The sequence below is a fragment of the Siphateles boraxobius genome, unplaced genomic scaffold, assembly GCF_051911475.1.
Source record: "Siphateles boraxobius isolate OS27281-9 unplaced genomic scaffold, OSU_SipBor_1 8, whole genome shotgun sequence".
NCBI classification, from domain to species: domain Eukaryota; kingdom Metazoa; phylum Chordata; class Actinopteri; order Cypriniformes; family Leuciscidae; genus Siphateles; species Siphateles boraxobius.
This window is the reverse complement of record NW_027509208.1, coordinates 13,726,001-13,740,865: the sequence shown is the minus strand read 5'-3', so window position 1 is coordinate 13,740,865 and position 14,865 is coordinate 13,726,001. Positions and strand designations below refer to the sequence as shown.

The window sequence follows — 14,865 nt, the reverse complement described above, 5'->3', positions numbered from 1 at the left end:
TCACTTGATTTCAAAAACAAATTTCAGCGTGCTATATCACCTCTTATTTAACAAACGAACGAAATGCATGCTCTGCAAGTTATTTGGAGATATTTCATTTATTTGTATTGGTAGGCTACATCCATGCCGCAAGATGTTTCAAAAGTGGTGGGGACAATATCGAACCTAGCAAAAAGTGGTGGGGACATGTCCCACCCGTCCCACCCGTAAATTACGCCCCTGCATTTCAGCCATATTGAATCACATAATATGGAAACGATTCAAAATAGACTCCCGGAAAAGCACTACTATCCTCTGAAGGGATATTTATGTGTGAAATTAGTTAAGCTCTGAATGAAATACTAACACAGAGATTCGGTTCATTTGCTGAACCCAAACAATTTCCCAAATATACATTAGGCCTACCAATTAAAATTTTGGGCTCAGCATATTAGAATGATTTCTGAAGAATCATGTAACCCTGAAGACTGGAGTAATGATGCAAAAAATTAATTTAAATTCATTACATTTAAAACTATAGAGACTTATTTCAAAAACGTTAAAAGGTCCTACAGACCCCCAAAACATTTGAACGGTAGTGGTTGACAAAAAAAGCTAATGACATCATACCCAGGAGTCATGTTTGATTGGCCGTCTCCTGGTGTTGCTGCGTGGAGATGGTGAAAGGAAGTAAGGGAAGAAGGGCTTCCTCAGTTTGTGCTCCATCAGAGCCCGAGTCTTCTCCTCCTCTGACACAGATAAAGAACGAAAATAAAGGGTATTCCCATGAATTGGACAAAATTGAGACAAACATCAAGCAACCCATTGTGTTTAAACCAATAAATTTACCTGAAACACGGTTTGGTACAGATTCAGGCTGAGATTCAGGGTCTGAACAGGAGTAGCATGTGCGAACTTTCTTGCTTTTGTCTGCAATGGAAAAATGAAGACAGGGATATTTGTGTTCTGTTCCATGGAATATGTGCCATGTATAGCCTATATAAACAAACGTGGCACAAAACCCTCACCTTCCTGTGCGATTTCCCACATATCTAGAGCTACTTTAAAAGCTTGCGCAACTGTCAGAGTCACAGCCTGAGCCTGTGGAAAACACATGAACGCACAAAATCAGAGGGTTTCTGAAGAATTATGCTCTTGTCCACTCGATGGCGCTAGATACCTACTATAGATACGGGTCAAGAGAATATTCTGTGGCTTACACAATAACCTTTGTCAATTACAATCACATAAAAACTGTAGCGAAAAAATAGATAATGATTAATAAGGAAACAAAACATGGTGAAGAAGGATTGCAATACTATCAAAATGGAAAAGTTTTAACAAACAATGTGCATATGCCTGGGAATTAGGGCTATATGTTTTGCCATCTGTTACTGTGCTTCCAAATATGTTCAAAATGTGCATCTGAACACACTTACTATTTTCTTTTTTTGGCAGAGGAAGGCATGGCACTCCAGAGTTTCATTGAACTGGCTTTGGGAGACGTAGGCAAAGACCTTATCCTGAGTTTTGTCTGTTGTGCAGTAAGATATTCTGCAGGGGTGAGAAATAAAAGCTTTTCACTGTGGTCTGTATTTGTTCATAAAGACTCAATAATTAAATAACATTTACAGGAATGAATAATCTACTGGCAGAGACTTGGTTATTATGACTAATTTTTAAAATAACATTTTTAAGTGTGTGAAAATCATCAGCTTTATTTTACAGAGACAATGCAACAAGCTGTTTGAAGTTTCAGTGACAATGACACTCTTCTTTAATTTATTGAGTCCTTTATAACTTTTAACTGCAGTAATAATTGCATCGGCCATGTTATGCCGGTAAGTGAGGACCCAAAAGCGTTTTAACAGGAACAGAATCTTTTAATGACAACACAGGGTAGTACACAGATCTTCTTCTTGAATGATAATGGAGAAAACAAACAACCCGCAGAGAGGGCGATAACAGGAACATAAAAAGTCTCTCAGGTAACTTCAAAAGCTTTAGACAGCAGTAGAGAATAGCCGAGTAGCGGCGACAGGTTGCAGGTCTCTCAGAGAGGTCGCGGGTCGAAGATAGACTGTGACTACCAGGTCTCTCGTAGCATCAGATGAACTAGACAGAGTAAATAATAAGATGATTAGCTGAGAACAGATTGCACTTGCCAGGCGGATGCCAACAGGACAGGACAGGACAGGACTGGGCTGGACAATGTAGAAAAGAGCGAGACAGAAGTTTGCTTCTAGCATGAGAAACTCAAATGAGAATCTGACAAAGAAAGCAGCAAGAACAGAGAGGGAAATAGAGACCTAATCAGAGGAGAAAGGGAACAGGTGGGAAGAGAGTGAACGAGGTAGTTAGAGGAGATAAGGAACAGCTGGGAGAGCAGAGAAAGAGAAAGTAACCTATGATGACCAGCAGAGGGGGACAGAGTAACAAGAACCAGACACAACATGACAAGACATAACAGTACCCCCCACTCAACGAGCGCCCCCTGGCGCTTCCGAGGAGGGAACCTGGCGGCTACGGAGGAAATCATCGATCAGCGAACGGTCCAGCACGTCCCGAGAGGGAACCCAACTCCTCTCCTCAGGTCCGTACCCCTCCCAATCCACCAGAAACTGATGACCACGGCCCCGAGGACGCATGTCTAGAATCCTGCGAACCCTGTAGATAGGAGCGCCTTCGACAAGAATGGGGGAAGAAGGGGGACGAGCGGGGGCGCGGAGGACGGGTTTAACACAAGAGACGTGGAATACCGGGTGAACGCGACGAAGATAACGAGGGAGAAGAAGTCGCACCGCGACAGGACTAATGACCTGAGAAATACGGAACGGACCAATGAACCGCGGGGTCAGTTTACGAGAAGCTGTCTTAAGGGGAAGGTTAAGAGTGGAGAGCCATACTCTTTGACCGCGACAATATCTAGGGCTCTTAGTTCTACGCTTGTTAGCGGCTCTCACAGTCTGAACCCTATAACGGCAAAGTGCAGACCTGACAATACTCCAGGTGCGCTTACAACATTGGACAAAAGCCTGAGCGGACGGAACGCAGGACTCGGCGATTTGAGACGAGAACAGCGGAGGTTGGTACCCGAGGCTACTCTGAAAAGGCGATAGACCGGTCGCAGACGAAGGAAGCGAGTTGTGTGCGTATTCTGCCCAAGGAAGTTGCTCTGACCAAGACGCAGGGTTACGGAAAGAAAGGCTGCGTAGGATGCGACCGACAGTCTGATTGGCCCGTTCGGCTTGACCGTTAGACTGAGGGTGGAAGCCGGACGAGAGACTGACGGAAGCCCCAATCAAACGACAAAACTCCCTCCAAAATTGAGACGTGAACTGCGGGCCCCTGTCCGAAACGACGTCCGACGGAAGGCCATGAATTCTAAAGACATTCTCGACGATTATTTGTGCCGTCTCTTTAGCCGAAGGGAGCTTAGCGAGGGGAATAAAATGAGCCGCCTTAGAGAAACGATCGATAACCGTAAGAATAACTGTCTTACCCGCCGACGAAGGCAGACCGGTGATAAAGTCTAAGGCGATGTGTGACCACGGTCGAGAGGGAATAGGAAGCGGTCTGAGAAGGCCGGCAGGAGGGGAGTTCCCAGACTTAGTCTGCGCGCAGACCGAGCAAGCGGCCACGAAACGGCGCGTGTCACGTTCCCGAGTGGGCCACCAAAAACGCTGACGGATGGAAGCCAGCGTACCCCGAACACCGGGATGGCCAGCTAACTTGGCAGAGTGAGCCCACTGAAGAACGGCCTGACGAGTGGGAACGGGAACGAAAAGAAGATTCCTAGGACAAGCGCGCGGCGACGGAGTGTGAGTGAGCGCTCGTTTTACCTGCCTCTCAATTCCCCAGACAGTCAACCCGACGACACGCCCCTTAGGGAGAATCCCCTCGGGGTCAGTGGAGACTTCTGAAGAATTGAAGAGACGGGATAAAGCATCAGGCTTGGTGTTCTTAGAGCCCGGACGATAAGAAATTACAAATTCGAAACGAGCGAAAAACAGAGCCCAACGAGCCTGACGTGCATTAAGTCGCTTGGCAGAACGAATGTACTCAAGGTTCCTATGGTCAGTCCAAATGACGAAAGGAACGGTTGCCCCCTCTAACCACTGTCGCCACTCACCTAGGGCTAAGCGGATGGCGAGCAATTCGCGGTTACCCACATCGTAGTTACGTTCTGACGGCGACAAGCGGTGGGAAAAATACGCGCAAGGATGGACCTTGTTGTCTGAGAGCGATCGCTGAGAAAGAATGGCACCCACGCCCACCTCTGACGCGTCAACCTCAACAACGAACTGTCTAGAGATGTCAGGTGTAACAAGGATCGGTGCGGATGTAAAACGACTCTTGAGGAGATCAAAAGCCCCCTGGGCGGAAGCAGACCATGTAAAGCGCGTCTTGACAGAAGTAAGAGCTGTGAGGGGAGCAGCCACCTGACTGAAATTACGGATGAATCGACGATAGAAATTCGCGAAGCCGAGAAAGCGCTGAAGCTCGACGCGTGACTTAGGAACGGGCCAATCAATGACAGCTTGGACCTTAGCGGGGTCCATCCTAACGCCTTCAGCAGAAATAACGGAACCAAGAAAGGTGACGGAGGAGGCATGGAAAGTGCACTTCTCAGCTTTCACATAAAGACAATTCTCTAAAAGGCGCTGGAGAACGCGTCGAACGTGCTGAACATGAATCTGGAGTGACGGTGAAAAAATCAATATATCGTCAAGGTAAACGAAAACAAAGATGTTCAGCATGTCTCTCAGGACATCATTAATCAACGCCTGAAAGACAGCTGGAGCGTTTACGAGACCGAAAGGAAGAACCCGGTATTCAAAGTGACCTAACGGAGTGTTAAACGCCGTCTTCCACTCGTCCCCTTCCCTAATGCGCACGAGATGGTAAGCGTTACGAAGGTCCAGCTTAGTAAAAAACCTGGCTCCCTGCAGGATCTCGAAGGCTGAAGACATAAGAGGGAGCGGGTAACGATTCTTAACTGTTATGTCATTCAGCCCCCGATAATCAATGCAGGGGCGCAGGCCACCGTCCTTCTTCTGAACAAAAAAAAACCCCGCTCCGGCGGGAGAGGAGGAGGGAACTATTGTACCTGCATCGAGAGCTACAGATAAATAATCCTCGAGAGCCTTGCGTTCAGGAGCCGAGAGCGAGTATAGTCTTCCCCGGGGTGGAGTGGTCCCCGGAAGAAGATCTATACAACAATCATACGAACGGTGTGGAGGGAGAGAAGTGGCCCGGGACCGACTGAACACCGTGCGCAGATCGTGATATTCCTCCGGCACCCCCGTCAAATCACCAGGCTCCTCCTGTGAAGAAGAGATAGAAGAAACAGGAGGTACAGCAGACATTAAACATTCCACATGACAAGAGACATTCCAAGAGAGGATAGTATTCCTAGACCAATTAATAGAGGGATTATGACGAACTAGCCAGGGATGGCCCAAAACAACAGGTGAGAAAGGTGACTGAAAAATTGAAAAAGAAATGGTCTCGCTATGATTACCAGAGACAGTGAGGCTTAAAGGTAGCGTCTCTCGCTGAATCCTGGGGAGAGAACTACCGTCCAATGCGAATAAGGCCGTGGAATCCTCTAACTCCTGGAGAGGAATGTCATGTTCTCGAGCCCAGGTCTCGTCCATAAAACAGCCCTCCGCCCCAGAGTCTATCAACGCATTGCAGGTGGCAGACGAGCCGGTCCAGCGGAGATGGACCGAAAAGGTAGTGCAGGATCTTGAAGGAGAGACCCGAGTAGTCGCGCTCACCAGTAGCCCTCCTCTTACTGATGAGCTCTGGCTTTTACTGGACATGAGTTAACAAAATGTGCAGCAGAACCGCAATAGAGACAGAGGCGGTTGGTGATTCTCCGTTCCTTCTCCTTAGCCGAGATGCGGACGCCTCCCAGCTGCATGGGCTCAGAACTCGAACTGGCGGAGGGAGATGGTAGTGATGCGGAGAGGGGAGCAGCGGCGAAAGCGAACTCCTTTCCTCGAACTCGACGGCGAAGGTCGAACCGTCGCTCGATGCGAATAGCGAGTTCAATCAAGGAATCCACCCTGGAAGGAACCTCCCGGGAGAGAACTTCATCTTTAACATCCACGCGGAGACCCTCCAGAAACCGGGCGAGTAAAGCCGGCTCGTTCCAGTCACAGGAGGCAGCAAGAGTGCGAAATTCTATGGAGTAATCTGTTATGGATCGATTACCTTGAGTTAGGGAAGACAAGACCCGGGAAGCTTCTTCACCGAAAACAGAACGGTCAAATACCCGAATCATTTCCTCCTTAAAGTCCTGATACCGGTTAGTGCACTCAGCCTCCGCCTCCCAGATTGCCGTTCCCCACTCTCGAGCCCGTCCAGTAAGGAGAGATATCACGTAGGCGATACGAGCTCTGTTCTTGGAGTAAGTGTTGGGCTGGAGAGAAAAGACAACATCACATTGAGTGAGAAACGGGCGGCATTCTGTGGGCTCACCCGCGTAACACGGTGGGTTATTGACTCGGGGTTCAAGAGATTCGGAAGCCCTGGAAGCGACCGGTGGATCGAGGCGGAGATGATTGATCTGTCTTGTGAGATCGGAGACTTGGGCGGCCAGGGTCTCAACTGCATGTCGAGCAGCAGACAATTCTTCCTCGTGTCTGCCAATCATCGCTCCCTGGATCTCGACGGCTGACTGGAAATGATCCGGAGTCGCTGGGTCCATCTTGGTCAGATTCTTCTGTTATGCCGGTAAGTGAGGACCCAAAAGCGTTTTAACAGGAACAGAATCTTTTAATGACAACACAGGGTAGTACACAGATCTTCTTCTTGAATGATAATGGAGAAAACAAACAACCCGCAGAGAGGGCGATAACAGGAACATAAAAAGTCTCTCAGGTAACTTCAAAAGCTTTAGACAGCAGTAGAGAATAGCCGAGTAGCGGCGACAGGTTGCAGGTCTCTCAGAGAGGTCGCGGGTCGAAGATAGACTGTGACTACCAGGTCTCTCGTAGCATCAGATGAACTAGACAGAGTAAATAATAAGATGATTAGCTGAGAACAGATTGCACTTGCCAGGCGGATGCCAACAGGACAGGACAGGACAGGACTGGGCTGGACAATGTAGAAAAGAGCGAGACAGAAGTTTGCTTCTAGCATGAGAAACTCAAATGAGAATCTGACAAAGAAAGCAGCAAGAACAGAGAGGGAAATAGAGACCTAATCAGAGGAGAAAGGGAACAGGTGGGAAGAGAGTGAACGAGGTAGTTAGAGGAGATAAGGAACAGCTGGGAGAGCAGAGAAAGAGAAAGTAACCTATGATGACCAGCAGAGAGGGACAGAGTAACAAGAACCAGACACAACATGACAAGACATAACAGGCCAATTAAAGTATGGTCATTTAAAGTCTGCAAACCAAAGATGATTCTTGTTGAGAACAAATTTGTATTTTAAAAAAGTAACATGGATTTATAAAACTTATGAAAAACCTATTCAGAGCCAAAACAGAAGTGAGATGGTAAAGTCTATGGTTGAACTGTACTAAGACATATTTCTGCATTTAAATGAATAGTGCACCCAAAAAATTCTGATTGTCATCATCGTTCCAAACAAATTATTTTCTGTGGAACACAAAAGAAGATATTTTGAAGAATATTTACACTGCTCTCTTCCATACAATGAACTGTTCCTGTAGCCTAAACAGTAGAGCATGGATTCAGTTCCCAGGGAATGCAAAAACTGAAGAAGAAAAAAATGCTTTTCATAAAAGCATCTGGCAAATGCCTAAATGTAAATGAAAGTGGATGGGCACTATTAGCTGCCAGGCTTCAAAAAGCACTTAAAACATCTTTAAAAATAGTTCACTTGTGCACTATTTTCCAATCTTCAGAAGCCATTTGTCAATCCTTTGTTTAAAGAATAGACTGATGTTTAAGATGTTTTTCTTTCACCATTGAAAATTTAGCTTGATAACCATGATCACCATTCACATTCAGGAACCGTGGAAAAGACCAGCTTCAACATTCTGTACTTTATGTTCCACAGATAAAAAGAACCTGAAAGGACATTTTCATTTTCTTTCTTCTTCTTTTTTGTCATTTTAGGAAAAGGACCTGAATTTAGAGCACCAAACCAAAAGAGCTTGTGTGCAATAATGAGATGCATTATGGAAGACAGTGCTCTGATCTCACTTCATCTACAATTGTTAGTGCACTACTTCTGATGCACGACCTAAATAGAAATGCCCAAGACTCTCTATTCCCTTTCTCCCTCCCCTTTCTCTCTCTGAACATGGGGGGTGTGGTGAATTATCATTTATTCCAGTCTGTGGTGCATTGCACAACTTCATTATTGAAGAGCATGACACTGAGAGGGAAGGAAATGGTAAATGGCCCGAATTTAGCTTGTTTGTTGCTCCTTTTGAACAGAATTAAAGGAGGAGGAAATTTGATCATAAACAACCTCAGCTATGCTGAAATGAACCTTTCAATCTTTGCTTTCACTGTACTCAAATAGAAGATTTTTTTACATGAAATTGAATGCATTACAAAACAAACACCTATTTACGTTTTATACAACAGTAAGTTTCAGTCCTCGAATTTGTTTGGCTGAGCGGCATTATATATGATATAGTATGTACACAGTTCAACAACAGTGTTAGTATCACTCCACTTAGGGATTTTTCATTTACTCTTTCTGCATTGTTATACAAGTAGGTGGTCACAAGTGACATCTTTATTAGTAAGTCACTGAATCATTCACTCAACCGATTAAATCAAAATCACTGAATCATTTTGAAATGTAACACCACTCCTGTGTGCCGCTGCAGATGCACAATTTAGCAAGATTGGATTTTGCTGTGGAACTATTTTCTTTGTATTTTCATCGTCTTCTTCTTTTTTTTTTTGTTGGCGGAGCTAAAAAACAAAGTAAATGTCTAAAATGAAAGGTACTCAATATTAACTTTTTGTTTACTGAGCAATTCTTTATTTTTATTGTCAATGTGTTCTCAGACCTATCTGTTATCAGATCCTACTGTACTGTAAATGAATGGGAAAACGTAACACAAAGAAAATGAATCCAGGCCAAGTGAAAAGCAGAGATCAAGTAAAATGGCAATGCACAAAGTGAGTTTGACCTTAACATGAATGCTTAGGCAAATACATATAGAGCCTCAGTCAGGCCACATCCATTGTAAATAGAAAAAAAGAAAAGAAAATAGGAGCCTTCACATAAGCAATTCAAGGGTAGCAAATGTGACCTTGTGGCCCTGACTAGCATAAGAGCCTATTATAGCCTTGGCAGGGTTTGCATTGGCGATCCCTCAGTGATGCCCTACTGGCTCCCTTCCCTTGCCGAACACATTACAGTGGAATATGACATTCCCAGAATGGGGGGAAGTGGGGTTTAATCTTTTCATGAACCCCCATACAGTTAATGCGGGACCGTAGTGAATCTCATTACACAAATCACTGTGCAAGATTTGTGGCTTAGGAAAATAAAGTCTTGCACACAAATATAGATGTTTTCTTTTCAAGAGACAAGCTGTCAGTAGTGGCAGTAGTGAAAGTGATATTTATTTGCATAAAAAGCCACTTAAAAATTCTAATTTGCAGTGAGCATTGACGGAAATGAAACAAAAAATAAAATAAAGACCCAGAATGCCCTTCAAACCTTTACATTTCTGATGTAATAAAGCTGACAGCTCCTACTGAGCCTAGACAAACAACATCATCTCCTATTTTTCGCTAAAAATAGAACGGCTGCGTTTTTTCATCATTATTTGTATATTCAGCTGTGGGTTGGGGTAATCAAAGGAGTGAATAAAGATGAGGAAAAGTATTCATATCATCAGCACTGTGTTTCCTTCTTTTGAAACCCCCACCACTTCATTCAAGATGCTCTCGTTTATTTTGCTGTCAGTGAAAAGGCAGAGAATACCCATGATTCTCTGCTTCACCCTCCAAATGGTTGTCCAAGACCCCCTCAGGGTCTGAGTTGAAATAGCATTTATTAGAGCATCCCGACTGAACTGTGATTTTATGGTCTCCTGGTACTTGTGTTTATTCTCCAGCCTCCTTTGAAAGTCAAACTGAGGCTGTATGATCAGTCTACACTGATTACATTCTGCTGTATAAGACCCATCTCTCCAGGGTGTATTCTCTATTCTGAGGTGTGCTTTACTTGGATCGGGCTAATAACACAGACATAAGAAAATAAGATGAAACTCTGTGCGGTGGAGAGCAGTTTGTCCTCTATGTGAGCTCACAGAATTCCTTGTCTTACAAAGGAATCCATATGCCATCACACTAAATAGCCAGAAGCCCACAGAGCATCTCTGAAGGGAGCGGTGCAGGACAGTGCCATGGATGGAGGAGTTCCAGGTACAAGGACAGAGATGTGGGATAAGTGTGGGGTAGCGTCTCCCCACACTTATCCCACATGTGGGATAAGTTTTTTTCGGGAGAGGATTAAAGAGATGCGTGATTCCCGTGACTGTGTCTCTGCAGTAGCTGATAAGGGGGATCAGCATTGGGGCTCCTCTCTGCACTCTAAAGCACCCCTCATGCCCACTGAACAAATCACCTCCCTCTAACAGAGGGCTATAATACTCTCTCAAATTTATGAATACCATACAAGCATTTCACCTCTTGCATCAATATTTGTTTGACACACTCAAATGTTAATGATTCACTGGTTAGTGATCTCACCACAGTGTTCATGTTGTTCTACAGACCTTGACTGACTAAAAATCTTTAAACAACTGATTTGGAGGGAGTGAAGTTGGCAATAATTGACTCAATGGCTATTAAAAATAAGATATGCTTTGTAAGCTTCATGTGGTTTGATTCAGCTGGGTTTGACAAAAAATATTATTTAATACATCATAAATACAATGCAAAAACCCCCATAATTGTTATAAAATGTATACAGATTTTATAAATAATACATAAATCATACAGTAAAAGTTCAAAAGTTTGGGGTCAGCAAGATTTGTTTTTTAATATTTTTATTTAGCAATTAAATTGATCAAAGTGACAAAAACTTTTAGGCTACATTCGTAGAAAAATGTATATTTCAAATAAATACTGTTCTTTTGAACTTTCTATACATCAAAAAATCCTGAGAAGGGTATCATATTTCCATAAAAGCATTAAGCAGAACATTATTTTCAACATTGATAATAATAATAATAAATGTTTCTTGAGCATCGAATCAGCATATTAGAGTGATTTCTGCAGGATCATGTGACTCTAAAAACTGGAGTAATGATGCTGAAAATTCAGCTTTGTCATCACAGGAATAAATTACATTTTAAAATATACTGCAATAGAAAAGTTATTTTAAATTGTAATAATATTTCACAATATTACTGTTTTTACTGTATTTCTGAGCAAATTAAACAAGCATGAACTAATAATAACCAATATCTTCTTACAGCATTTATTAAAATTGGTTACAATTATTATAATGTTGAGATTAAAATAAACAAAAATTAATAAATGCTGTAAAATTATTGTTTATTGTTATTTCGTGTTAACTAATGTAGTAAACGAATTAACAAATGAAACCTTATTGTAAATTGTTACCAATAAATTCAGCCTGAGTGAGCAAAAAAATCTTCTTTCAAAAACATTTAAAAAAAACAAAAAACTTAAAGACCCCAAACTCCTGAATGGTAGTGTAGCTCATTGTTTCCTTGTTTTTGGTGTGGTTTTATACCTGTAAATGGAAACGTCCTCAATGAGGTCATTGGTCTCTGTGTCTGACATGATGATTCCCTTGGGGGAGACAGTGAGGGTCACTTTCCGAAACTTCTTTGCACTGGCCCGAGCCTGCATGTGGTTGACAAGGATAAACAATTTGTGTGAACCCTGGTCAAACATCTTTGTCATTGTCAACTTTGAAATGTCACTCATAACCCACTGACCACGAACAATAACCAGAAAAGGTCAGCGAAATCTGTGTGGACTATTAAATCCAACTCCATGGGTACAAGAGCTGAAAAGAGATGACGCTTAATAAATTAAATTCATCTTCTGCCTTGTTTAAGTGCCGTTGCTGTGATCCCGGCATATGAACACACTGGTACATCAATGCAGTGTGCTGGAAGAAAGAAAAAAGGCAAACATGGCTGAGAACGAGGGGTTGAAATGCAGAAGAGGAGAGAGAGAGAGAGAGAGAGAGAGAGAGAGAGAGAGAGAGAGAGAGAGAGAGAGAGAGAGAAAGAGAGAGAGAGAGAGAGAGAGAGAGAGAGAGAGAGAGAGAGAGAGAGGGGGGACTCGTCAAGGACAAAAGGAAATCAGGCAAAGCATATCTGGAGGGTCTTTCTCCTTTCCCAGGAGACAGTAAATACTGATTTAAAACACGAATTAAACTCATCTCAAGGATTCAGTCTTGAAAATTAGTTTGGAGAGAAAGTTGTCTCATTCTGATTCGATTGTGCTGTCAAAGGAAGAAAAATCTCTTTTTCATTTGCTTTCTAAAGAACAAGGAACTATATTGTGTATTTTAATAGGAAACAGACTGTACTGGAAGGCTGACTCTTTGACTATCGATCACAAAAGCTTTTGGTTTCTGTTTTGATCTGTTAATCAGTTTGATACTAATGAGAAGCATCAATCAATTATTTACAAAGTTCTTCTTGCATCTTTAAGTAACTCATTATTATTAATATATAATAATAATACTTATCATATATTATTATTATTATGAGTCAGATATACATTTTATACTACTACATATTGCCAAAGGCATAACAATGATTAGAGTACGATTTTGTGCCGACTTGACTCATGATCATTCCTCACTATCCTCAAGTCCCCTGACCCGCTTTTCCTCTGATGACTGACCGTGGTTACAATCCTCCTGATGGCAGCCGCTGCCATGTCTTCTCCTTTAGGTTGGCCGACCAGAGTCATGCCCAGATACTTCACATTGAACACCATCCCTTCCAGGAGTGTTTCCTTGGTGTCCGTCCAGTTTTCTGGGAGCTCTAAAACACAAAATAAAAGATTTTCCTTTATGAGTGTACTTCCCCTTTAAGAAACAAACTAAATTTTCAAGGCTTCAAATATCAAAGGCTCAAAACAAACTGCCTGAAATGTAAATGTTGATTTATTGATTAACACCGCAAGAAATCACAGGAAAGATGCCTTTAAACCATTATGGAATAATTACTTTTTTTGATGCAATAAATAATCCATTCGCTAAATATGTTTTTCATAAAAATACGTCCATTGAACATAGATGGTAGGTTTCACACCTTTCCATTAGGAGAAGTGGGGCTCATTCCCATGTAAGGAGAACTGTGCCACACACTGAGCTTTAAATAGCTTTCCGGTCCCATTTGAATCCAATACAAAGCCCTGTGGTGTAGAGCTGGATCGAAAGATATGCAGAATGAACCTGGACATCCACTGCCCTGCTAGTGCAATTCTGAAGCAGAAATCTATATAAAGCGAGCACTGAAGTGATGGACCTTAAGCAATTGTTAGCCATATCAGTGTGAATTATAGATTATTACGCTTTCAAAATGACAAATATTCTTTATTATTTAATTTTATATAAATTTATTATGGCAGAAAAACCATCAGAACTGCAGGAATAAAGCACTGAAAATATAGTGCCTTCTTGATAATTTATATTTAGACAGCTAACTCAAAGTTTCAGACAGCAGTAAACTCTTTAAAAAGTTCTTCTTATGACCTGCTGTAGCCCATTAGAAAATAAAATGTATATATATATATATATATATATATATATATATATATATATATATTACATTAGTCCTAATAATGTGTAATAATAACAACAAGGGCTGTCAAGCTATTAACATTTTTAATCGAATTATTACATTAAATGCTGATTAATTAATTAATCGAAAATTAGTTGCACATACAATTTGGCCGAAAAATGACCCACCAAAAGATAATTTAAAGTCATTATTGTGTTAAATGAGAAAAGCATCAAATAGACACGACAAAAAGTAAAAAAGGTTTTATTTGATTCAACATAAAATTTATTACACATAAAATTTTAGGCCACAACAGCCATGATTTCTTTTTTCAGAAGCTGCATCTGAATTTGTATATACTACACATACAGATCAGTTACTACTCAGTAACTGATTACTTCTATGTTCCCCTGCCTAAAAAGGTAACTATGGAGGACAGAAACTCATTTAATCTGACAGTGTCCTGTGTCCTGTTCTGACAGCTCTGCTCGGAGCCATCTGGCCCTCCCAGCAGCACCAGCTGTTTGAGGCCAGGAAGACAACACCACCATCATGGCTTTCTCAACTGCAAGTCAATTATTAACCTAAGAAGACACTAAATCTATCTCAGCACTCAATAGGCAGGAAAACTAACATTCAATGCTCACTCAGCACTGCAGCCATCTCTAAATGACATGTTACAGCCTACTTAAGATGAGCTGCAGGGCGTGGAAACACAACAGAAGTAGCCAAAAGAAGCCAGAAAAGCTCTAAGGGTTGCTTGCTGGCATGTATAATCTCCTTGAGCTGTTGCAGCACATTTGTCGTGTTGAAATCCCTGAAAGTGGGAATGCTGACACACACAAAACTTGGGCCACAATAAAGAATCGCTCTGTAACTAGTATCTCTCTGTAACTTGAGGGATGTACCATACGTTCACCAGGCTGCTGAATGAATAATTGATCCAATTTTTTGTTGATGCTCCTGGCCTTCACTCAGATTAGATTGAAGTAGGACATGTTTATGGTCATAAAACTTGCAGAGGTTATGACAATAAAGTAAAGCAAATAATTCAAAAAAGGCCATAAGGTCTGATATTAATTGGATTCTCAGGTTTGGCCAAGAGCAGGTTGCAATATGAAATAAAGAGCCGGCAGTATTGTGTGTTTGGCATGAAA

The 14,865-nt window shown here is 42.2% G+C and overlaps 1 protein-coding gene across 1 annotated transcript in view; it reads right to left on the bottom strand.

The window, feature by feature from the left end:
• LOC143728711 (low density lipoprotein receptor adapter protein 1) overlaps positions 1-14,865 on the bottom strand; it is a 42,232-nt gene that overhangs the window by 8,381 nt on the left and 18,986 nt on the right. The window contains exons 2-7 of the mRNA XM_077219555.1: positions 12,825-12,967; positions 11,695-11,807; positions 1,419-1,533; positions 1,008-1,080; positions 829-909; positions 610-728 (exon numbers count right to left, since the gene is read on the bottom strand). Of these exons, the coding sequence (XP_077075670.1) occupies positions 610-728; positions 829-909; positions 1,008-1,080; positions 1,419-1,533; positions 11,695-11,807; positions 12,825-12,967 (644 nt within the window). The remainder of the gene's footprint in view (positions 1-609; positions 729-828; positions 910-1,007; positions 1,081-1,418; positions 1,534-11,694; positions 11,808-12,824; positions 12,968-14,865) is intronic.